General features: G+C 48.4%; 1 protein-coding gene across 1 annotated transcript; it reads left to right on the top strand.

Moving 5' to 3' along the window:
* Positions 1-4,820: 4,820 nt before the first annotated feature.
* Positions 4,821-23,560, top strand: GLRX (glutaredoxin). Its single transcript, XM_050943946.1, has 3 exons — positions 4,821-5,114; positions 7,500-7,620; positions 23,319-23,560. The coding sequence occupies exons 1-2, from the start codon at positions 4,908-4,910 to the stop codon at positions 7,608-7,610; spliced, it is 318 nt and encodes a 105-aa protein (XP_050799903.1). The 5' UTR covers positions 4,821-4,907; the 3' UTR covers positions 7,611-7,620; positions 23,319-23,560.
* Positions 23,561-25,469: the final 1,909 nt, after the last annotated feature.

Genomic DNA, 25,469 nt, shown 5'->3' with positions numbered 1-25,469 from the left:
ATAGGCGTGTCTGGCTCAGCAAGACAGGGTGCTGGAGTCCTCAAGTGGCAGGGAAAGAAGGAGCAAAAGTAGTTTTGGCACATCAGGTGGCAGCTCCCAGGGGGTTTCTGTGATCCAGTCAGTCACACTTTCTATTCCAGAGTGAATGGAGACCAGGTTAAATTTAACAAGTGAATAACAGCCAAAACCTCCCTCTCGCCTTATAGTCTGTTCGCTTTTCCTACAGTAATATTAGCCCTGCCCAGGTCTGGAGTGGTCTGGCAGTTACTATATCAAGGGAAGCCATCTGAAGAGCTTCTGTTCAGCTGTAAGGTTTTTTTTTAACCCAATCTCTGCCATATGTTTTCAGGAGCTTATGTTCTGCTGCTTCCCTGTGAGACATTATGAGTAACAAAACAACTCAGATCATGACTAGAAACAGAAAATCTTCCTGAAGCACTGTATAAAATGGAAACTGTCACCTTCTCGTTTGGAAATACAAGCTGTGGTCTTTGTAATGTGTGTGGGTGGCAAATATCAGGAGTGACTCCCCAAAGCCAAACTGCAACTCTGAATTTCCTGGCATTTGTCTGTTTGTGTCATAATCTTTATATCATTTAAACATAGGGCTGGTATTTCAGTTACTCACTGAAAGCTGACACCAGAGACCCTGAGGCTCTTTTATATGGTAAGTTGGTAATTATAGGACTTTTTGCCTATTGAACTCTGGTAACTCACTCTTTTATTCATTTAGATTTACACAACATATTATAAGGTACCCAGCCAGGGCTCTAGGTGCCTTAACCATGTATTACTGGCGAGTCTCATCTTACGCTGGGGTTACGGTCCGCTGTCAGTGAGTAAAGCAAAAATCGTGTATAGTCAAAAGCACTCTGCCGGCACCGCGAGGGCGGCAGGCAGGCTGCCTCCGTCGGCTTGCCTGCGGAGGGTCTGCTGGTCCCGCGGCTTAGGTAGACCTCCCGCAGCCGCGGGACCAGCAGACCTTCCGCAGGCAAATGGACTGAGGCAGCCTGCCTGCCATGCTTGGGGCAGCAAAATCCCTAGAGTCGCCCCTGAGTGTAATGGCAGGCGGAATCGCCTGCACTACAGCTACAGTATTTAAATTGCAACAAAGAGTCCTGTGGCACCTTAAAGACTAACAAATGTATTGGCACATAAGCTTTTGTGGGTGAATGCCCACTTCATCAGACGCATGAGTATTTAAATTGTTATTTTTCTCTTCTTTTTTTTTTGCAGACCACGCAAAGCTGCATTTGCGCATGTTAAATGCATGTAAGATGAGACTCGCCTGTATAGCCAAGGAAAGATAAATGCAGTGCTAACCTAAAACCAGAAAGGAAAAAAAAAACACAAAAAACAACCCAGTCACAAATCTCAGCCCTCGGTGCACCCTCCCTCCCCTGCCTGCGCCTAGTAAGAGAAATGGATTTTGCAGATTATCCCACAGGCCAAGAGATCCATGTTGTTTGTAACAGAGAGAAGGAATAAATTCAGAAGTGCAATACACCTCACAGACACTGTCCTCTTTCACACTGAGGGGGGCACGTTTCCCTCTCAGACAACACCACTGGCTGTGGCAACACTGCATGGAAAGTGAGTTAGTCCCTCAAACTAGCCCAATCCAAAATCATGGGGATGCAGGTTTTCAAAAGTGCTTGGCATCTGCAACTGGGGCAACATTTTTGGAAAGCTCAGTTCCCATCAGGGAACCTAAACAAGAGCCTGGTTTTCCAAAGTGCTCCGTATCCAATGGAGTGAGCGCTTTGAAAAAATCTGGCCCCAACTGCAGGTGCAAAACACCTGTTAATCTGGACCTTAGTTTAAGGGCTTGTCCGCAATAGAAAAAATTCCTTCCTGTAACAGCAGCCGTCCTCAATAATGCATCTGCCCTGCTTACAGCAGGTGTGGATCAGGTGTTCTAATCACTGTGAGTAAAATTTTCCAAAGCACTTAAGTGACTTGGGAGTGTAAATCCTACTGAAAGTTGCTGGGTCTGCCTGCCACTGGAAAAGTGATTACAATGGGACATAGAAGAACCAGCAGTTCTGCTGCCTCTACTAGCAGTTTTTAGTGACAAAGCCAAAACCAAATTCTAAGCCTTATATACAGCAGTGCAACCTCCTCATTGCTGCACTGTGGGTGCCAGTTTTACTCCTTATATCTTTCTAGGAAATGTATGTTTTAGATTCCTGACAGAATGTGGCTTTGAAAAGCTTCTCCTGGGTGATTACGTTTGGCCAGGACTTTTGCTATTTCAGGGGATGACTGGGTTAATAGAAAGTTAATTGAAAGCCTCTTTGATTGGACTTGGTGCAGTTGGCTACAGTTCCTTGAACTCCGCCAGGATTTTGACTTAACTGCCATGTGTGGAGGGTCTCCTGGATGTCAGAGGTGCACAGATGGGATGCGTTCATCACTGATTGATTGTTTCATTGTACAAGGGAGCAGGGTTCAATGAAATTTAAAAAACCTCAAATTACTTTTTAAAAAAGTGAGTAGTGATTTTGTTATCCTTTCCTTTCTAGAGCAGGCCACGCCAACACAATATCAGCTGCAGCCACTCCCGAGTGCCTCTTAACCCCATTCCAAAGCTCTATTTTTGTCTAACATGGGTCAGGTTGTGGAACATTTATTTTGCTGGTGAGCAGTTACACGAGTATTCCTAGTGAGACGACTGGCATGAGGAACTGCTCACCAGTGGGAGCCTGTGGTTCACAATCTGGCCCAGAGCTCTCAATATACTCCCTTAAACTGTATTTTTTATTTACTCTTACTTATTTCTTTTGATTTATGTAAACATTCAGTGAAACGGGGCCCTTAGCCTGTATTCTAGGCTCATTTTGACATGTTGTAAAAAAATTGATAGATTAAAAACAGATTACTGCTGTTAACACACACATATATCCCTTCCCTCGATAAATAACATAATCACCCAGCGTTCAAAATTTTAGTTAAGATCTTCATAGGCTCCCACCCAAGTGCTCCCACCCCTTCACAGCTAGAGAAACAAATGGATCTGCCTAGGTCAGGACCCAGTATTGAGAAATGTGCAGTTGCACACATCAGCCTAGGGAGTTCTCAATACAGGGGAGAACCTGCAAATCAGTTGCCAAGCTGACCAAGTGAAAGAGAGAGTTTTCTTTTTGTTATTTAAAAAGACATAATTGTATTTATAGTTCTTCTGTATTAGGCCCCAAGCCTGCAAATGGCTAAACACATTTAACTTCATGCCTGGGAGTAGGCCCACTTACTTCAATGGAATTTCTCAAATATAATTATGTGCATAACTGTTTGCAGGATTGGGGCCATGTTCAGTAAACTGCCTTGGTCTAGTAGAGGTTAGAGCACAGGACTAGGATTTAGGATTTCTTTTCTGTCATGGACTCAGTGTGTGACTTTGAGCAAGACCCCTAGCATCTCTGTATCTCAATTTCCCCATCTGTAAAAGTGGGATACAACACTTGGAGAGCCTCAGAAGGAAAGCTCTATAGAAGCACAAAACATGTATAATTTATTAATCAGGAAGAATGGGGATTTAATAGTCATCCCAACCAGAGCTTAAACTCCTACATTATTCGCTTCATTTCACTTTTCAAATCCCTCAGCTCAGGGTTTTTCTAAACAGTACAGAAGAGATGGGAAAGGGTAACACAGGCATAAACCCTAAACTATTCTGCAGTTCTGTCAGAGAAGTTCTTCTTATGAACATTAGCCTGGGTAAAATTTCCAAAAGTGCCTAGGTAACTTAGCAGCCTAACACTCATTAATTTTGAAAGTAATTGACAGTAAATGGGGCATGAGAGTCGAAGTGTCTAAGTCATATAGGTGCTTTTGAAAATATTATCCTGTTCCCTTGTAGGAAGTCAGGGAATCCCATTAATTTTCACAATGGAATTTGGGTGGGTGTGCAAGTGCACAAGTTAATTTTAACTTCTGGGATGAGAAACATGATCGAAAGAGGGATCTCAGTTTAAGTCAGCTATACAGGTTTGCTGCCATTTCCCTCTAGAGCAGTGTTTCTCAACCTGGGGGTCAGGTCATAGGATGGGTTTAGGGAGGGTCGCAACCAGGCCTGGTGTTAAGGGGTCAGAAGCAGGGCAAGTATCTAGGGCCTCCAGAAAGCAAAGGTACATATATCAGCCCCAAGCCCCACATGGCTGAAGCTTGAAGCCCTGAGGAGCTTAAGCCCAATGTCCTATACCCTGTGGGACTGAAGCCCCATGCCCTGCAGCACTGAAGCCCTGAGCCCCTAGGAGCTGAACCCTGAACCCTGCACCCTGTGGGGCTGAAGCCCCATGTAGGGCTGAAGCTCAAACCCCACAACCTGCAGGACTGAAGTCCTGCGCACTGAGGGGTGAAGACCTGAACATAAGGTAAGGAATCACAATTTTCCTTAGTGGGGGGAAGTCCAAAGTGGGTCACCAGCACAAAAAGGTTGAGAAAAACTGTGTTAGAGTGATATCCGCCCTTCAGTGCAGCTGAAACAAGCAGCAGGCAAGCCACCACACAAACTCAAGTCCGGAGAGAGGGGCAAGGCTGAAGGTTTAACCCTATTTGCATGTATTAGTTAATAAGGCAACATTGCCGAGTAGTCCATTTGTATAAATCTTCTCACATCACAACTCAGAGATGCTGAAATAACAGCTGATGGGCAAATTGCTTCATATCTGAAAACCATTCAGCTGTCTACAACTATGGAATTGCTAAAATAGTGCCCGAAAGCTTGGTGCATTATCTCTTTAAAATCCAAGACTGAGTGAAGAAAAACTCCTCCTACAGGGTGGTGGCCCTATAAGGAAGGCAGTTTGCAGCTTTCAAAAACCCCAAGCACTTGCCACTTTAGCTATTACTGGTCTGCTTGAAGGGTAGAGCTACCTGACTCCTTCTTAGAAAGCAATACTGTAAACATGACTCAGAAATTTGTGCAGAGCAAAATCAAATCGGATAAAGTGGCTGTTTTTATAAAGCCAACCTGTCCTTACTGCCAGAATGCAGTGAAATTACTCAAGAAATATCCCTTCAAGAAAGACCACCTGGAATTCATTGACATCACCACTGAAGATGATATGGATGGCATTCGGGATTATTTCCAGCAGACAACAGGGGCAAGAACAGTAAGTTTTTCAATTATTCATATTTGACAGTTGCTTAATTGTGGACACAGTTTTCTCATTCATGTAGTGACCAACAGTGTGCTAGATGCTCTGTAGGCACAGAGGGCAGGTCCCTCTCCTGAGGAATTTGCAGTCTAACTAGGTGGAATAGAAAGGGAAATAAAATACAGCCAAAGAATTTATTTTCTCATAATCCTATTTAATTGTTTTTAATGTTCTTTGTGGTGTCTTTTGTTTGTTCTAATGTAAAATGGCTTCCCATGTTCAGAGTAAATGCAGTATTGCTGTCTTGTGTGCTGTAGTATTTTAGTTCACTAAGGTTCACCATTCCCCTCTCTTGGTGAGTCTTACATCTGATTGGTGTTCCATAGCTACTATGTAACTAGTTTGTTTAAGGTGTGCGATAACTTTTATAGAAATCGTTCAGGTTCCCTACTGGATTTCTATGAATTTGAGTCAGTCAGGTTAATTGTATCTATGATGCCTTAGACATAACAATAAGCACTTTCCAAACAGCCAAAAGTTGTGATCCCTTGGGTTGTTTCTGTTAGGAGGAAACCTGGATGATGGAATCAGCTCTTTGTTCAATGCAATCTCTGTTTATTTACAAAGACTTGTTTCCCTGAACACAGCAGGGGATGGTTATCTGCTCCAAGTCTCTTTCAGCTAGCACTGGGTCAAAAAGCTCTATTAGCTTTTTCTCCGGGCCATACTGTCTGTGTTTTTTGTGTCTGGTGTCCTTGCTGCCTTCTCTCAGCTTTTCTGGTCTTTCTGCTATTTCTGTCAGACACCCAGATGAACACAGCTCAGATCCAGTCAATGCTCTACTGCATTTGCTGTATCATTCACCAGGGATACTCTTTGATCCTTACAGTTCAGATTCTACTCAAGCCTTGCCGAGTGCATGTATTTGGGGTGATGCTCCTATTGTGTCAGCTATCTGGTTTTATAAATGAGCATAATGGCTTCTTATAACTGTATTAAATGGAAGATGGTGGACACGCTTCCCCCAGTTTCAAAGATGACTCTTCACAACTCATAATAAGCTTAATATTAACTCACTCTGAACACACTGTTCTTGCCTTGTCACTTGTACTGTACGAGTAGCATGGACTCTTAATGTACACAGACACTGTGGTGATAAGCACCACGGAAAACCTGTACATAAGTTAACCTTTGACAACACAAGCAAAGCAAAAGTATGGTCTAGTAGCTTGAGCATAGGACTAGGAGTCTAGAGTCTTGGCCTTTAGGGCCTTTAGACTCAGCTCTGCCCCTCGCTTTCTATATAGCTTTAGGCAGAGCCATTATCTGAACTGCCCCACTTTATCTAGTTGTAAAGTAGCTATAATATCTACTTCAAAATGCCCTCATTGTGAGTTATAACACTTGTGAAGCAATTAGAGTTCCACTGGTGGAATGTATCCCCAATTACTTATGAAGCAACTTCCTCATTTGCAGCACAGAGGACACATAGTTACACAAATCTCACTTGTGACCTTCAGTTTTATATTTCACAAGTTGCACAAGGATTGGTAAACAAATTTCCTCCCAGATAACTATTTGCATAGTAGCAAGCCAGCCTGTTCTAGTAAGTTAAAAGTCCTTTCCTGGAAACCTGACTCAGGCTTTACACAGAAAATTCAGTTTTGTTTTCAACACAACATAGATTTTGATGTCAAAATCATTTGGACAGGCATAACATAGGGATGGGCAAGTAGAATCAATTATGACACTCTTCTCCCCAACACTGACTGTTTTTTGTAGTCCTAAAACCAAACCTCTTGAGGTTTGGCAAAGGTCCAGTTAAGAGCTTCGGGCTAGATTAACAAAGGTAAATTAGGTGTTGCAACACCTGCATCCTAGGATCCCTGTAGCTCAGTGGAATTTACAGCCCCAAGTTAGGGTTCCAGGCACTTCATCAATACATGGGAAGAGTTAGGTGCCTAAGGAAAGGATTCTGAGACGCCAGCTTAGGTGCCTGGACTGGCCAGCCAGAGGGAGATGCTTCCTCCACTGGGGATTTTCAGTTGTGAGCCCTCTCCTGGAGTTAGGTGACTAAACAAGATCAGATCTTTCTCACAAGGTAGCAGAGCAGAAGAGCCAATACCCTCCGCTCCACCTTTTTCCTCTGAATTTTGCTCTTGGCTCCTGCTCAGTTTGCCGGCTTCTGATTCTCCTTTCCTCAGGTGCCTACCTCTCCCCATATAACGGATGGCACCTAATGCAGGGTTGTGAATTCCACTGGGTGACAGAGCACCCAGGGATTAGGCTTTACAGCATATAAGTATCATGAATCTGGGACCTAATGTCTTCAGAGATCCTGCTGTGCAGCTTGTTTTTCCTTGCCACTGACTAACAAATGTCGTTTGTGTGCATGTCTAGGTCCCCCGTGTGTATATTGGAGAAGTCTGCATTGGTGGATATTCTGATCTGGCTGCTTTAGAAGAGCAGGGAAAACTCTCTCAAAAGCTAAAGGAAATTGGTGCTCTATAGTAACATGAAGGTAAGTGAGGGAGAACATAGTCCGATCACTAGGAAAAGACGGTTACTCACCTTTGTAACTGTTGTTCTTCGAGATGTGTTGCTCACATCCATTCCAGTTAGGTGTGCGCGCCGCGCGTGCACGTTCGTCGGAAACTTTTTTACCCTAGCAACTCCGGTGGGCCGGCAGGTCGCCCCCTGGAGTGGCGCCGCCATGGCGCCCAATATATATCCCTGCCGGCCCGCCCGCTCCTCAGTTCCTTCTTGCCGGTTACTCCGACAGTGGGGAAGGAGGGCGGGTGTGGAATGGATGTGAGCAACACATCTCGAAGAACAACAGTTACAAAGGTGAGTAACCGTCTTTTCTTCTTCGAGTGATTGCTCACATCCATTCCAGTTAGGTGAATCCCAAGCCATATCTAGGCGGTGGGGTCGGAGTGAGAAGTCGCGGCATGGAGCACTGCAGATCCGAAGGCCGTGTCCTCTCTTGACTGCTGGACCAGGCCGTAGTGGGAAGCAAAGGTGTGGACCGATGACCAGGTCGCTGCCCGACAGATTTCCTGGATGGGCACACGGGCGAGGAAAGCCAGCGACGACGCCTGCACCCTGGTAGAATGCGCAGTCACACGGCCCGTAGGGACGTGGGCCAAGTCATAGCAGGTCCTGATACAGGACGTTACCCAAGAGGATAACCTCTGGGAGGAGATAGGAAGCCCTTTCATGCGGTCCGCTACAGCCACGAAAAGCTGGGGGGATTTGCGGAAGGGCTTAGTCCTCTCCACGTAGAACGCGAGAGCCCTACGGACATCAAGCGAGTGGAGCTGCTGCTCCCTGCCTGAGGAGTGAGGTTTCGGGAAAAAAACCGGAAGGAATATCTCTTGGCTGATGTGGAAGGACGAGACTACCTTGGGAAGAAAGGCAGGGTGTGGTCTCAGCTGCACCTTATCTTTGTGGAAGACTGTATATGGGGGGTCTACCACAAGAGCCCGGAGTTCCGACACCCGTCTAGCTGAGGTGATAGCTACTAGAAAGGCAGTCTTCCAAGAGAGGTAAAGCAGGGAGCAAGTGGCTAACGGTTCAAAGGGGGGTCCCATAAGCCGGGACAACACCAGGTTAAGATCCCAGGTTGGAGCAGGGAGACGGACGTTAGGGTATAAACGTTCCAGCCCCTTAAGGAATCTAGTCACCGTCGGGTGAGAAAAAACAGAGCGACCATCCACACCCGGGTGAAAGGTGGAGATAGCTGCCAGGTGGACTCGCAGCGACGATATGGCCAGACCGTGCTGTTTGAGGGACCAAACGTAGTCTAAGATGTCGGCCACCGAAACTTCCACAGGGCGGAGATTTTTCTCCACGCACCAACAGGAGAAACGCTTCCACTTGGCCGAATATGTCGCTCTCGTGGAAGGCTTCCTGCTGCCCAAAAGCACCTCCCTCACCGGTGTGGAGCAGCGCACCTCAGAACCGGTCAGCCACGCAGGAGCCACGCCGCTAGGTGCAGCGACTGCAGGTCCGGGTGACAGAGGGTCCCGTGCTCCTGGGTAATCAGGTCCGGGTGAAGGGGCAGGGGAACTGGGTCGGCTATGGTCAGGTCCAGCAGCATGGGGTACCAGTGTTGCCTGGGCCATGCTGGGGCTACCATGATGACGTGAGCCCTGTCCCTGCGCACCTTCAGAAGGACCCTGTGGACCAGAGGGAACGGGGGAAACGCATAGTACAAATGGGTCGACCACTGGATAAGGAAGGCATCCGCTATCGACCCGGTCTCCCTGCCCTGAAAGGAGCAGAACGCTTGGCACTTCTTGTTCCCCCTGGACGCGAAGAGGTCCACGCGGGGATAACCCCACCTCCGGAAGATGGAGAGGGCGACGTCCGGGCGAAGGGACCACTCGTGCGACAGGAAGGATCTGCTCAAGCGATCCGCCAGCGTGTTCCGTACTCCGGGGAGGAAGGAAGCCGTGAGGTGAATGGAGTGGGCTACACAAAAGTCCCAGAGTCGCATCGCCTCGTGACACAGGGGGGAGGATCTGGTGCCGCCTTGCTTGTTGATATAATACATGGTCGTCGTGTTGTCGGTGAACACCGCGACACAACGACCCTGAAGCTGATGGCAGAACGTTTGACAAGCAAGGCGGACCGCTCTCAACTCCCGCATGTTGATGTGCAACCCCACCTCCTCCTGGGACCACAGGCCCTGCGTTCTCAGGGTCCCTAGGTGGGCCCCCCAGCCTAGATCTGAGGCATCCGTTGTCAGGGACACCGAGGGCTGAGGTGGGTGGAAGGGGAGCCCCGCACATAGCACGGACTGGTCTAGCCACCAGCCGAGAGAATCTAACACCCTTTGGGGGATTGTGATCAGCATGTCTAGCGGCTGTCTTGCCGGCCGGTAATGATCGATGAGCCACAACTGGAGGGGCCTCATGCGGAGCCGAGCGTAACCGGTCACAAAGGTGCAAGCCGCCATGTGGCCTAACAGGGCTAGACATGTCCGCACTGATGTCAAAGGGGCCGCCCGCAGTCGTTGAACGATCGCCGACAAAGCCTGGAACCTCTGCAATGGCAGTAAGGCCCTGGCCACAGTGGCGTCCAGGACAGCCCCGATGAATTCCACCCTCTGCGTGGGAACCAGGGTGGACTTGTCCGTGTTTATCAAGAGGCCCAAAGTAGCGAACATGCCGGTGATCACGCGGACATGGCTGCAGACTTGTTGTTCCGACGTGCCCCGAATCAACCAATCGTCTAGATAAGGAAACACGTGGATACGATTGCGCCGAAGATGCGCCACAACAACTGCCATGCATTTTGTAAACACCCTCGGGGCCGTGGAAAGGCCAAATGGGAGGACTGCAAATTGGTAATGAAGGGGGCCCACCACGAAGCGAAGGAAACGTCTGTGGTGTGGCCAAATGGCAATGTGAAAATACGCGTCCTGCATGTCGAGGGCGGCGTACCAGTCTCCCGGATCCAGGGATGGGATAATGGTCCCCAGGGATACCATGCGGAACTTCAACTTCACCAGGCATTTGTTGAGCTCTCGCAGGTCGAGGATAGGCCTGAGGCCTCCCTTGGCCTTGGGGATCAGAAAGTAGCGGGAATAAAACCCCTTGCCTTTCTCGTTTTCCGGAACCGCCTCTATAGCTCCTTTGCTGAGGAGCGTCTGTACCTCCTGTCGAAGGAATTGCTCGTGAGAGGGGTCCCTGAAGAGGGACGAGGAAGGGGGGCGGGAAGGAGGAAATGATACAAACTGCAGGCGGTATCCCGTCTGCACCGTGCGTAAGACCCAGCGGTCCGATGTTATTTGGGTCCACGCCGGGAGGAAAAACGAAAGGCGGTTGGAAAACGGGGGGGAAGGATCCATGGGGTAAACTGTTACTGCGCCCTCGGGCGCACCTTCAAAATGAAGGCTTGGGTCCAGGCGGGGGCTTAGAGGAGCCTTGGTTCTGCCCCCCTTGGTTCCCCGAATGCCTGCGCCTTCCATTCCTGCCGCGGCGCCTGTTAAGGTCCTGCCGCTGGCGGAACTGGGAATACGGCCTGCGCTGCTGCTGTTGCTGTGGCCGGAAGGGTCTGCGTTGCGGTCCCGGTGTGTGCATCCTGAGGGACCGCATAATGACCCGATTATCCTTCAGACTCTTGAGTCTGGGGTCTGTCTTTTCAGAAAACAGGCCCTGGCCTTCGAAAGGGAGGTCCTGGATGGTATGCTGGAGCTCCGGCAGAAGGCCAGAAACCTGCAGCCAGGAGATGCGACGCATCGTTACTCCTGACGCGAGGGTACGGGCAGCCGAGTCTGCAGCGTCCAAAGAAGCTTGCAAGGACGTGCGTGCAACCTTCTTGCCTTCATCTAAGATGGCTGCAAATTCCTGGCGAGCGTCTTGCGGCAGCAGCTCCTTGAATTTGTCTGCTGCCACCCAGGAGTTGAAGGCGTATCTGCTCAGCAGGGCTTGCTGGTTCGAAACCCTGAGCTGCAGCGCCCCAGCCGAGTATACTTTACGGCCGAGGAGGTCCATTCGCCTGGCCTCTCTGGATTTGGGGGCTGGAGCCTCCTGCCCATGACGCTCTTTGTCATTCACCGATTGAACCACCAGGGAACACGGTGTCGGGTGTACATGGAGGTACTCATAGCCTTTAGAAGGGGCCATGTACTTCCTCTCGACGCCCCTGTCATAAACAGATAGCTAAGGGTTAATGTCTCTTTCACCTGAAGCACCTGACCAGAGGACCAATCAGGAAACCGGATTTTTTCAACTTTGGGTGGAGGGATTTGAGTGTCTAAGGTCTTTGTTTTCTGGCTGCCTGCCTTCTCTGAGCTTTGGAGAAGTAGCTCTACTTTCTAGTCTTCTGTTTCTAAGTGTAAGGACAAAGAGATCAGATAGTAAGTTCTATGGTTTTCTTTTCTTTGGTATTTGCATGAATATAAGTGCTGGAGTGCTTTGATTTGTATTCTTTTTGAATAAGGCTGTTTATTCAATATTCTTTTAAGAAATTGCCCTGTATTGTGTCATCTTAATACAGAGAGACTATTTGTACTTATTTTTCTTTCTTTTTATATAAAGCTTTCTTTTAAGACCTGTTGGAGTTTTTCTTTACTGCAGGGAAATTGAGTCTGTACTCACCAGGGAATTGGTGGGAGGAAGAAATCAGGGGAGATCTGTGTGTGTTGAAGTGGCTAGCCTGATTTTGCATTCCCTCTGGGTGAAGAGGAAAGTACTTTTTGTTTCCAGGATTGGGAACAGAGAGGGAGATTCACTCTGTTTGGATTCACAGAGCTTGTGTCTGTGTATCTCTCCAGGAGCACCTGGAGGGGGGAAGGGAAAAAGGATTATTTCCCTTTGTTGTGAGACTCAAGGGATTTGGGTCTTGGGGTCCCCAGGGAAGGTTTTTCAGGGGGACCAGAGTGCCCCAAAACACTCTAATTTTTTGGGTGGTGGCAGCAGGTACCAGGTCCAAGCTGGTAACTAGGCTTGGAGGTTTTCATGCTAACCCCCATATTTTGGACGCTAAGGTCCAAATCTGGGACTAAGGTTATTACATGGTGGCAGCGGTGGGAGATAGACAGAACCCAGAAGCCAGTAGAAATATTATATTTTTCTTTTCTCTGCTAACCCCCATATTTTGGACGCTAAGGTCCAAATCTGGGACTAAGGTTATTACAGAGTGGCAGCTGGTGGGAGATAGACAGAACCCAGAAGCCAGTAGAAATATTATATTTTTCTTTTCTCTGCTAAGGGCTTTTTAGCAGAGAGAAACAGTTTGGTTTTAAAAGGGAACCAGAGAAATTTTTTTTTCTGCTCTCTCTGGCAGTTTGTGGCTTGCATGTTAAGCAGAAGTCGTTAAGGACTATTAACAGTCTTTTGTCACACAATAGCACTCCCATTGAGAGTCGTACCAGCACTTATAGGCATGCAAATAAAGTGGTTTTTCTGGTTTCCCTTCATTGAACATTAGCTAGAGAGAGAAAAGGAAAATTAGCTAAAGGCACTGTTGCTAGGCAGACTTCAGGAGGCAACAGAGAACCTGCAGTTCAGAAGATAAACACCGGAGGGCACCCCAACACCAGAAAACAGGAATCATGACTTCTAAGGCAAAAATTGCGGCCGAAGAACAAATCAAAGAAGCTGAACACAGGCGACAGATGGAGATGAAAGAAAGAGAAGAACAAATCAAGGAGGCAGAACACAAAAGAAAACTAGAAGAAGAAGAGGTGGCCTACCGAAGGAAACAAGCAGAAGAAGAGTTGGCCCACAGAAGGAAGCAAGAAGAAGAAGAGGTGGCCTACCGAAGGAAACAAGCAGAAGAAGAGTCGGCTCACCACCGAGAAATGGAAAAACAACAAAAAGAGAATGAAGAGAAGGAAAAACAGAGAAAACATGAACTGGAGTTGGCAAAAGCTGGGCTGCCTGTGCCAGCCAACCCTAACAACCCAGCGCCAAATATTGCTCCACAGCACAGGAAATTTCCCACCTACAAGGCAGGTGATGACACCGAGGCCTTCTTGGAAAATTTTGAAAGAGCCTGTCTTGGGTACAGCATTCCCGAAGACCAGTACATGGTAGAATTGAGGTCACAGCTCAGTGGACCTTTAGCAGAGGTGGCAGCTGAAATGCCTAAGCACCAAATGAATGACTATAAACTTTTTCTAACCAAGGCCAGATACAGGATGGGGATAACCCCAGATCATGCCCGTCGGCGCTTCAGAACCCAAAAGTGGAAACCAGAGGTGTCATTTCCCAAACACGCCTACTACATTGCAAAAAACTATGAGGCCTGGCTAACAGGAAACAACATTCAAACCTTGGAAGAACTGAACCTCCTCATACAAATGGAGCAGTTCTTGGATGGTGTTCCTGAAGACATCACACGGTACATACAAGATGGAAACCCCAAGAATATCGCTGAGGCGGGGGAGATTGGAGCCAAATGGATGGAACTGGCAGAAAGCAAGAAAGCTACTGTCAAGGGGAACGATTACCCCAGGGGGCACACAGACCATAAACCCTACAACCGAGGACAGCCAAAGACCCCACATACCACCCAAGTAAAGCCACAGATACCCTACCCTTCAACCTCACCAGTCTCCAGTAACTCACCTCGGCCCAGTGACCCATCAGATGGAAGATGCTTTAAGTGTAATGAACTGGGACATATCAAGGCCAAGTGTCCCAAGAACACCATGCGAGTGCAATTCATTACACCACCATCACACCAAAGATCCCCTGGCCCGGATGCCTCTCAAATACCCTTGGAGCGAAGGGAAAATTTGAGAGTGGGCGGAAAGAAGGTTACTGCGTGGAGAGACACGGGGGCACAAGTGTCAGCTATCCACCAATCCTTCGTTGACCCCAAATTCATCAACCCAAAGGCCAAAGTTACAATTTACCCCTTCATGTCACAAGCTGTAGACTTGCCTACAGCTCAACTGCCTGTCCAGTACAAAGGCTGGTCAGGAATGTGGACTTTTGCAGTCTATGACAATTATCCTATCCCCATGCTACTGGGGGAAGACTTGGCCAACCAGGTGAGGCGGGCCAAGAGAGTGGGAATGGTTACACGTAGCCAAACCAGGCAAGCTTCCAGACCCATTCCTGTTCCTGAACCGTCCACAGAGGCCCCGTCTGTGTTACCAGAGACCCAGACAGAGGTAGTGGACCCGGATTCCATGCCTACCACTGAAACAGCCACAGCATCTCCAGTCCCAGGCCCGGAACTGGAACAACAACCAGCACCAGCAAGTGCAACTACATCTTCAAACTCAACGCCAGAGGGCGCTAGCGAGCCAAAACTGGCAGAAGCGACAGACAGCCATACCCAAAAGGCTCAGCCAGAGCCTGAAATACCCTCAGGTGCACCAGCGGAGAGCGGTTCACCAGCAACGGAAACAACCCCATCACCTACATCGCTTCCAGAGGGACCAAGCCCAAGTCCACAGTCTGAGGAAGAACTGGTGACCCCAGCCTCAAGGGAGCAGTTCCAGACTGAACAGGAAGCGGATGACAGCCTTCAGAAAGCGTGGGCGGCGGCACGGAGCACCCCACCGCCTCTCAGCTCTTCTAATCGATCCCGGTTTGTTATAGACCAAGGACTTTTATACAAGGAAATTCTTTCTGGTGGACACCGGGAAGAATGGCAGCCGCAAAAACAGTTGGTGGTTCCAACTAAGTACCGGGAGAAGCTCTTAAGCTTAGCCCATGATCATCCCAGTGGCCATGCTGGGGTGAACAGAACCAAGGACCGGTTGGGGAAGTCCTTCCACTGGGAGGGGATGGGCAAGGACGTTGCCAAGTATGTCCGGTCTTGTGAGGTATGCCAAAGAGTGGGAAAGCCTCAAGACCAGGTCAAGGCCCCTCTCCAGCCACTCCCCATAATTGAGGTCCCATTTCAGCGAGTAGCTGTGGATATTCTGGGCCCTTTCCCAAAAAAGACGCCCAGAGGAAAGCAGTACGTACTGACTTTAGTGGACTTTGCTACCCGATGGCCAGAAGCAGTCGCTCTAGGCAACACCAGGGCTAACACTGTGTGCCTGGCCCTAACAGACATCTTTGCCAGGGTAGGTTGGCCCTCCGACATCCTTACAGATTCAGGGTCTAATTTCCTGGCAGGGACCATGGAAAAACTGTGGGAAACTCATGGGGTGAATCACTTGGTTGCCACCCCGTACCACCATCAAACCAATGGCCTGGTTGAAAGGTTCAATGGAACTTTGGGGGCCATGATACGAAAATTCATCAACGAATTCTCCAATAATTGGGACCTAGTGTTGCAGCAGTTGCTGTTTGCCTACAGGGCTGTACCACATCCCAGTTTAGGGTTTTCACCATTTGAACTTGTGTATGGTCACGAGGTTAAGGGGCCATTACAGTTGGTAAAGCAGCAATGGGAGGGGTTTACGCCTTCTCCAGGAACTAACATTCTGGACTTTGTAAGCAACCTACAAAGCACCCTCCGACACTCTTTAGCCCTTGCTAGAGAGAACCTAAAGAATGCTCAAGAAGAGCAAAAGGCCTGGTATGACAGACATGCCAGAGAACGTTCCTTCAAGGTAGGAGACCAGGTTATGGTCTTGAAGGCGCAACAGGCCCATAAGATGGAAGCATCATGGGAAGGGCCATTCACGGTCCAAGAGCGCCTGGGAGCTGTAAACTACCTCATAGCATTTCCCAATTCCTCACTAAAGCCTAAAGTGTACCATGTTAATTCTCTCAAGCCTTTCTATTCCAGAGACTTACAGGTTTGTCAGTTTACAGTCCAGGGAGAGGATGCTGAGTGGCCTGACGGTGTCTACTACGACGGGAAAAAAGACGGTGGCGTGGAAGAGGTGAACCTCTCAACCACCCTGGAACGTCTGCAGCGGCAACAAATTAAGGAGCTGTGCACTAGCTTCGCCCCATTGTTCTCAGCCACCCCAGGACGGACTGAACGGGCATACCACTCCATTGATACAGGTAATGCTCACCCAATCAGAACCCCACCCTACCGAGTGTCTCCTCATGCCCAAGCTGCTATAGAACGGGAGATCCAAAACATGCTACAGATGGGTATAATCCGCTCATCTACCAGTGCATGGGCATCTCCAGTGGTTCTGGTACCCAAACCAGATGGGGAAATACGCTTTTGCGTGGACTACCGTAAGCTAAATGCTGTAACTCGTCCGGACAACTATCCAATGCCACGTACCGATGAGCTATTGGAAAAGTTGGGACGTGCCCAGTTCATCTCTACAATAGACTTAACCAAGGGGTACTGGCAAGTACCGCTAGATGAACCTGCCAAGGAGAGGTCAGCATTCGTCACCCATGCGGGGGTGTATGAATTCAATGTCCTTCCTTTCGGCCTTCGAAATGCACCCGCCACCTTCCAGAGGCTGGTAGATGGTCTACTAGCTGGACTGGGAGAATTTGCAGTTGCCTACCTCGATGATGTGGCCATTTTTTCAGACTCCTGGCCCGAACACCTACTACACCTGGAAAAGGTCTTTGAGCGCATCAGGCAGGCCGGACTAACTGTTAAGGCCAAAAAGTGTCAAATGGGCCAAAACAGAGTGACTTACCTGGGGCACCAGGTGGGTCGAGGAACCATAAACCCCCTACAGGCCAAGGTGGATGCTATCCAAAAGTGGCCTGTCCCAAAGTCAAAGAAGCAGGTCCAATCCTTCTTAGGCTTGGCCGGATACTACAGGCGATTTGTACCCCACTACAGCCAAATCGCTGCCCCACTGACCGACCTGACCAAAAAGACCCAGCCAAATGCAGTTAAGTGGACTGATGAGTGTCAAAAGGCCTTTACCCAACTTAAGGCAACGCTCATGTCTGACCCTGTGCTCAGGGCCCCGGATTTTGACAAGCCATTCCTAGTAACCACAGATGCATCTGAGCGTGGTATAGGAGCAGTGCTCATGCAGGAAGCAACAGATCACAACTTCCATCCTGTCGTGTTTCTCAGCAAGAAACTGTCTGAGAGGGAAAGTCACTGGTCAGTCAGTGAAAAGGAATGCTATGCCATTGTGTACGCCCTGGAAAAGCTACGCCCATATGTTTGGGGACGGCGGTTCCAACTACAAACTGACCATGCTGCACTAAAGTGGCTTCATACTGCCAAGGGGAACAACAAGAAACTTCTTCGTTGGAGTTTAGCTCTCCAAGATTTTGATTTTGAAATTCAACACATCACAGGAGCTTCTAACAAAGTAGCTGATGCACTCTCCCGTGAGAGTTTCCCAGAATTCAGTAGTTAAAAAGTGTTCTTAAAATGTAGAAGTCTGTTAGTTATATACTTAGGAGTATATGTAAAGGTGTATGTGTTGTATTAATCTGTTTATTTTCAAGTTCTAGAAGGAAATCGCCGCCAGTGAGCTTCCCCACTGTCTGCAATTTGGGGGGCGTGTCATAAACAGATAGCTAAGGGTTAATGTCTCTTTCACCTGAAGCACCTGACCAGAGGACCAATCAGGAAACCGGATTTTTTCAACTTTGGGTGGAGGGATTTGAGTGTCTAAGGTCTTTGTTTTCTGGCTGCCTGCCTTCTCTGAGCTTTGGAGAAGTAGCTCTACTTTCTAGTCTTCTGTTTCTAAGTGTAAGGACAAAGAGATCAGATAGTAAGTTCTATGGTTTTCTTTTCTTTGGTATTTGCATGAATATAAGTGCTGGAGTGCTTTGATTTGTATTCTTTTTGAATAAGGCTGTTTATTCAATATTCTTTTAAGAAATTGCCCTGTATTGTGTCATCTTAATACAGAGAGACTATTTGTACTTATTTTTCTTTCTTTTTATATAAAGCTTTCTTTTAAGACCTGTTGGAGTTTTTCTTTACTGCAGGGAAATTGAGTCTGTACTCACCAGGGAATTGGTGGGAGGAAGAAATCAGGGGAGATCTGTGTGTGTTGAAGTGGCTAGCCTGATTTTGCATTCCCTCTGGGTGAAGAGGAAAGTACTTTTTGTTTCCAGGATTGGGAACAGAGAGGGAGATTCACTCTGTTTGGATTCACAGAGCTTGTGTCTGTGTATCTCTCCAGGAGCACCTGGAGGGGGGAAAGGGAAAAAGGATTATTTCCCTTTGTTGTGAGACTCAAGGGATTTGGGTCTTGGGGTCCCCAGGGAAGGTTTTTCAGGGGGACCAGAGTGCCCCAAAACACTCTAATTTTTTGGGTGGTGGCAGCAGGTACCAGGTCCAAGCTGGTAACTAGGCTTGGAGGTTTTCATGCTAACCCCCATATTTTGGACGCTAAGGTCCAAATCTGGGACTAAGGTTATTACAGCCCCTCGCAGTAGGGGGGATGGAGGCCGGAGACTGCCAGATGGTATTGGCGTTGGCCTGGATGGTTCTTATAAAGGGCAGGGCGACCCTGGTGGGAGCATCCGCTGAGAGGATGGTGACGATCGGATCCTCTATTTCCGAGACCTCCTCGGCTTGCAGACTCAGATTCTGAGCTACTCGTCTGAGGAGGTCTTGGTGCGCCCTGAGATCCAGCGGGGGGGGGGCTGTTGGAGGAGGTACCAGCCACCGCTTCATCAGGGGAGGAGGATGAGGAGACCCCCGGCAAGAGAGTGTCTAATGGAGGGTCTCCCTCGGCCCTCGCCTCTGCCTCAGGAGCCAGAGCGGAGTCTTGCTGCTTGGACCCTTCCTCCCCATCCGGGGAGGGAGGGGGGCGAGACAATGAGGCTTCCGGCGCCCTGTGCTCCACCGTCGCAGGCCTAGCAGGGAGCTGTTGGGGCCCCTGGGCTTGATGGTATGCCCAGGGTGTCCAGAACCCCCATTGCTGCGGGCCTTGGTCGTGTTGTGGCGGATCGCTGAATAGCGCCGCCTGCCGGTCGGTGCCCAGTGCATACCCGCTGTCCGTTTGGGAGGAGACCGACGGCTGTCTAGAAGGCCACGGCGGGGCTGACCCTGGTTGGTAAGGGTCTGCGCGGGTCGGCATGGACGAATGTCTCGGTGCCGGGGACCGGTGCCGGGAGTCAAAACGGTGCCGGGATCGGGACCGGGACCGGGTTCTGTCTCGGTGCCGGGATCTAGACCGGTACCGGCCGCCGCTTCGGTGCCGGGATCGGGACCGGGACCTGCCACCAGCTCGGTGCCGGGAGGTCGACCGGGACCGGGACCTGCCACCAGCTCGGTGCCGGGAGGTCGACCGGTGCGGCGAGTAACGTCGGGACTGGCTCCTGGAGTCGCGGTGCCAGTATCGGCGGCTGGAGTCCGACCGCGACCGTCTTGAGGCCGACCGGCGCCGCGAGTGCGACCGGTACCGTCGAGGGGAGCGGTGCCGGGACTGCGAGCGGCGGCGGGATCTCGAGCGACCGTGGCGTCGGGACCTCGATCGCGAGCGTGAGTCCCGAGACGGTGCCGACATCATGGGCTTGCCTCTGGACGCGACCTGCACCGGAGGTACCGGGGGTGGCGGCTGAGTGGGCTCAGTCAGGGCTATGAGGTCCCGAGCCGAGGCGAAGGTCTCCGGCGTGGATGGGACCAATATCTCAACCCCAGATCTCATGGGGGAGCTTGGCGGCAGCGGACTCGACGGACCCGCCGGGCCCGGAGTCGACGGTGCCGGCGGCGCCGCGGCCGATGTTGAGGCTGGGCGCTCCAGTCGGGTCTGCCTGGCCGGTGTAGCAGACTTCGACGGCCTCGGTTCTGTCCCCGGTGCCGGAGAAGGTCGGTGCCGGGGAGTCTTTTCGGTGCTGGTGCGATCCGGTGCCGGCGCCGAGATCACGGCCTGCGAAGCCGCCGGGTCAAGTGCCGCCTCCATAAGGAGAGTTCGGAGTCTTTGATCCCTCTCCTTCTTTGTTCTTGGCTTAAAAGCCTTGCAGATGCGGCACTTGTCCGATCTGTGCGATTCCCCCAGGCACTTCAGGCACGCGTCGTGGGGGTCGCTGGTGGGCATAGGCTTCTTGCAGGCCGCACACTGCTTGAAGCCCGGCGAACCAGGCATGAGCCCGGTGCCGGGAAGGGCTAAGCCCCCGGCGAACAACTATTTACAACCTATTTAACTTAATTACTACTATCTACACTTAACAATCTAACTAACAACTATAACAGTACGAGAGATAATCGAGAGATAACAAGGAGAGCTAGGGACGTGGAGGACAGCTATGCCGCGCTCCACAGTTCCAACGACCGACACGGCGGTAAGAAGGAACTGAGGAGCGGGCGGGCCGGCAGGGATATATATTGGGCGCCATGGCGGCGCCACTCCAGGGGGCGACCTGCCGGCCCACCGGAGTTGCTAGGGTAAAAAAGTTTCCGACGAACGTGCACGCGCAGCGCGCACACCTAACTGGAATGGATGTGAGCAATCACTCGAAGAAGAACCAGTTCCTGTATCAGAGAGGAAATGTGAACGTCATCAGGTAGATCAATGAAATCAATGCTACTTCTGATTCAAGTGTAACTGGTATTGTGCTTACTGCACCTTTCCAAGGAAACAAAATCAGGGCACTGTTAGTTTCACTCTGCAACACACAAGCAAATGTCCTGGTGGTGGTTTTGTGAAAGGTTTGTGGAGGATAATACAAAGCCAGCTCTGCTTGCAGGGCTAAAGAGAATACAAAACCATAAAAGGCTACATTATTAGTAGCTCTTGTTTCAGATGATGTCACCACTTTTGCCCATATCCAAATATATTTCAAGAAAACTCATTCCTGCAGAAAGGTGGAGCTTTGTGTTTCTTAGGTTGAAAACAGAAGCACTCTTGTGATATTTGGGGTTTTGTTTTAATGCTTATGACTGACTCATATCATAATGCTGAGTGCTGTGATACAGTTGACCAGCATTTGATTCCCAGGTCCACTCATGGTTTCTTTCTACTTGCAACAGCTTGGCTACCAATTGATTACCCTACAGGAGAGAATGTTACATTTGCCCTAGTGTTTGACCGTTTTACCCTTTCCTAGCTGGTCTGTGTGGGATATAGGCTGCTGAAAACTAATGCAGCTAATAGACTCTTTACATCACAGGGCAGAAGCTCCTTTTGGAGTAGGAAGAGATATAGCCTGACTGACAACCATGGAGAAGATGGGGCCATGGTATCCTCATGTGGGCTCTAGGAGATCTATTGCAAGTTCCCACAATCTATTAATTTACCATATTTGTTACCTGATGGTATTACAGGTGTAAAATTACTTTTTAAAGTGGTATTGTCTAACGTGTATGGGCAGGGATTAATCTTCATTTTAATCTAATCCTTCGGGGTGCGGGGGGGAGTATTAAGTGGTCTTTCCTAACTTGCCACACTTGACTGAAGGGTAGGAAGATAAAGATGGGTAATGCATTGATGGGGGTTTCATAGAAATGCAGCATAATATCACACCTAAGAAAATGTGAGGTAGCCATCCTAGTGTAGAACTTCCTATACCTAGATTTACACAGCACCAGATCTTGTGCTGCTGAAACACAAAACCCTCCCAAAGAGAACAAGGGTTGCAGACTGGACAAAGCACTATGTTAGCTTGTGCAGCACAACAAGGCAACAATGACTGTTGCTTGGAGGGTGTGAGCGTGAGCATGAGCATGAGCATGAGCTGTGTATTATCTACCCCTTTTTTTAAGAAGGGTGGGACAGAGCACTGGGAATCCACCTTATTAGAACTGAAATCCCAGTACTGTTCTGGCATCACTAGCACTGGCATAGTGCACTGATGTGTGACTTGAGTCATTGGGTGTGCTGCTACACAAATATGAGTAATACAGATATTTAAACTTGGATCTGTTTCTCTTTTCCTAACTAAACTACTCATTGAACTCAGTCTTCCTTTGTCTTTGGTGCTTCATGGAGCTCAGTGGATGGCATCTCGGCCAGCAGATAAACAGTAATAATACTTGTTACTTTTATTGTTAACTTAATGTTCATGCAATACCCTGCTTACTGCCCAAATATTGGTAACTTGGATGCAGCTCCTCTAAATAACCATCTGCTAAATATGCACTTTCCATAAGTGAAACTAACCAGTATGTGGTCAGCTAGTTGTCTTGCTTTCTTGAAATTTCATATGTTCTTTGCCACATTACAGCACACTCTACCCTCTGATATGAAAGCAATTATCTTGCTCTGAACTAGGGCTGTCCAGAAAACAAGTTTTCCATTTAATGAAAAATGTTATGGTTTTGACACTTGCTTTTATCTCTCCCCCCGCCCAACAAAAAAGGGGAGGAAGAGGAGAGGTGGAGAGAGACCATCTTCAGAATAGCCAATAGCCCAGGGATATGCGAGAACCAAATTCAAGTCCCTGTTCTGAATTAGACAGGACTTGAATCTGGTTCTCCCACTTTCCACGTAAGCTCCCTAAAAATTGGACTATTGGTTATTCTGGTCTTTTTTCTTTTGACCAGAAATTTCATCCTGGACCTGAGGCAAGTCTTGTCAAAACGGATACATTTCCATGAAAAGTTTTGGCTTCAACAAATTGACCTTTTCTGACAAGCTGTTCATTAAAATTCTCAACAAGCTACACTTTGGACTATGACATGAGCCAATCATATCCTCCATCTGCCTGATCTCTTCATTCTGAAAAATCCCTACTAGTTGTTTTTTTGTGTTTTTTTTTCCTTAATGATTTGAGCAGTAGATCTGTCAGTCAAGACGGCTACACTTCCTTGGAGTATCATGCAGTACTTACGTCACTAATGTAACTAGACTTCTTAAATCAATTCTAAGAGCTCTTCTAGGCATGTATTCTTTTGGTAAACTTGCCTCTTCCAAAAAGAACCTGTAATCTCTACTTGTATCATTTCTAATTTCAGGCCAAAAATGACTGGAATTTTGTGACTGCATCACCCTGCCACTGGAGCCTTAGCAGTGACTTTCCTGTTGCCATCTGATTTCCTTCTAAATCTACAGAGAAGTGGATATTGGGCATCTGTTCTTTTGGTGGTGTTAATAGTGGTGCAATATGTTATATCTCTTCATCCTTTCTATAGCCCTGGGAGCAAACCCAGAAAATGATTGGGCTTTGCCTAAAGGAATAAACTGTTTGCACTAATAAGGTGTGTTTATTCATTGACAGTACAAACTTTCTTTGTACTGCTCAACCCTTACACTCACGCTGTCTCTCTGTTCTGTGCATTTCTCTCTCTCTGCCTCTTCCCCACCCTTCAGGATAGTTATCCAGCAACTCACCTCTTCCTTAGTAGTGTAGAAAACTTTAGCTGTTTTTCACTTTATGACAATGTATTAAGTTGAAGCCATATAGAGGGAAGTGTAGGATATTGATGCTTAGGGACAAATGGGGTCCTGGAACCCTGTTTGAAGGTAGCCACTGGAGTCAGTGCATACTGACCCAGCCATCTGACAAGCATGTGACCCTCTCCTAACCCGACACCTCTCTTAACAAAGATTGAGAAAACAATATTCTCTGCTGTGCTTCCCTTATTACAACATACAGCTACAGGCAGGTGGTTGCAGCTCAGGTAGTTCAGAATAGGTGCAGCTGCATAGGAAAGGACCACTACATGGGAAAGTGGTGTGTGTTTGTTTTTTCTGCAGAGGTGCAGCCTTTCTGTAAAATCAAAATGTGTTGGATCTTTAAATGGAAATAAACTTGCAAATGACTATTCTGATGTACTGGCCAATTTCAGGACTCCAGGAGGACAGGGTTGTGTGGGACAGCAGAGTGGGGGTGGGTTAGTGTGTTGGCTGTTAATGAGTAGAACTGGTCTAAACTCTTGGTTCAAAAACTTTCTGCATCAGAAGTGGCTTCTTTCTTTAAAAAAAAAATCAATGGTTTTTATTATTTCCCCTCTCTTTGATGGCAGAAAACAGAACATTGGACATTGCTCATTTGTTTCCACAGCTGTGCTTCCTTCCTTTCCCTGGTAAAAAGCCCCCCACCCACCAAAAAAAAAAAGTGTGTGGGACTGGGGGAGGGCAAATTGAAAACTTTCAGTCTTGAGGAAATTCTGAATAAAATGGATTCCTCTTCAAAAGCTGCCATTTGAATGTTACTTCACATTTTTTTGTGAGAACTATTTACCATTTTTGGATCAGCTGTACTAGTAAGGGAATAAGAACCCAGGCTGGTTGATTTGGGTTGGGGGTGGGGCAGTAATGTGGCAGGGACTTGGCAATGTTGGGGATCACCCTCAGCAGAGCATGCTATACAGCACAATTTGTCTCCAGCAGGCCAGCCCAGTGTGACTGCGTGAGTCTGTTGTCTAAACTTCAGGCTAGGCCCAAGCTTACGGTCATGCAGCACTCTCATATTGTAGGAATCCTCCAGCGAGTTCAGCTCTATTTCTGCTCTGCTTTTAGTTAAACACTGGAGAAATGAAAAGAGATCGAATGAAAACACTTCAAACATGCCATGTGCTTTCTTCCATTTTGGAAAACCCACTGGGGAGGGGGGAAGCAAAGTGGTTCTTGGCCAGCTTAATACCCTCTTTCTGTTGGAGGAATAAAGGTCACATACCTATAAGTTAGCTGGCTTTAGACAGTAGGGTACTGCTCAGATTGTTCCATAAAACCTTTTCTATCACTCTCTGTTTCCTCTTGGTGGAATTTAGCAGACTCTTATACGCAAATAAAAGGTTCTGTTCTTTAAATGTAACATTTATCATGTAGAGATTTCTTGAGTCACAAACACAGTTTTAAAAAAAAGCATTTAAGTTACATGCAGTACTGTATGCCTAGCATTACATACAGTCCTTCCAACTATCTATTGTAGCAGCTAGAGTTGCTAGTGACTGGATAAGTCTAATAAAAGATGGTTACTCACTTTTGTAACTGTTGTTCTTCGAGATGTGTTGCTCATATCCCTTCCAGTTAGGTGTGCAAGCCGCGCATGCACGTTCATCGGAAGATTTTTACCCTAGCAACTCCAGGGCCGGCAGGTCGCCCCCTAGAGTGGCGCCAGCATGGCGCCTGATATATACCCTTGCTGGCCCACCCGCTCCTCA

The sequence above is a fragment of the Gopherus flavomarginatus genome, chromosome 3 (genome assembly GCF_025201925.1).
Source record: "Gopherus flavomarginatus isolate rGopFla2 chromosome 3, rGopFla2.mat.asm, whole genome shotgun sequence".
NCBI lineage: Eukaryota > Metazoa > Chordata > Testudines > Testudinidae > Gopherus > Gopherus flavomarginatus.
The sequence above is the reverse complement of the archived record's forward strand: the minus strand, read 5'-3'. Positions and strand labels throughout refer to the sequence as shown.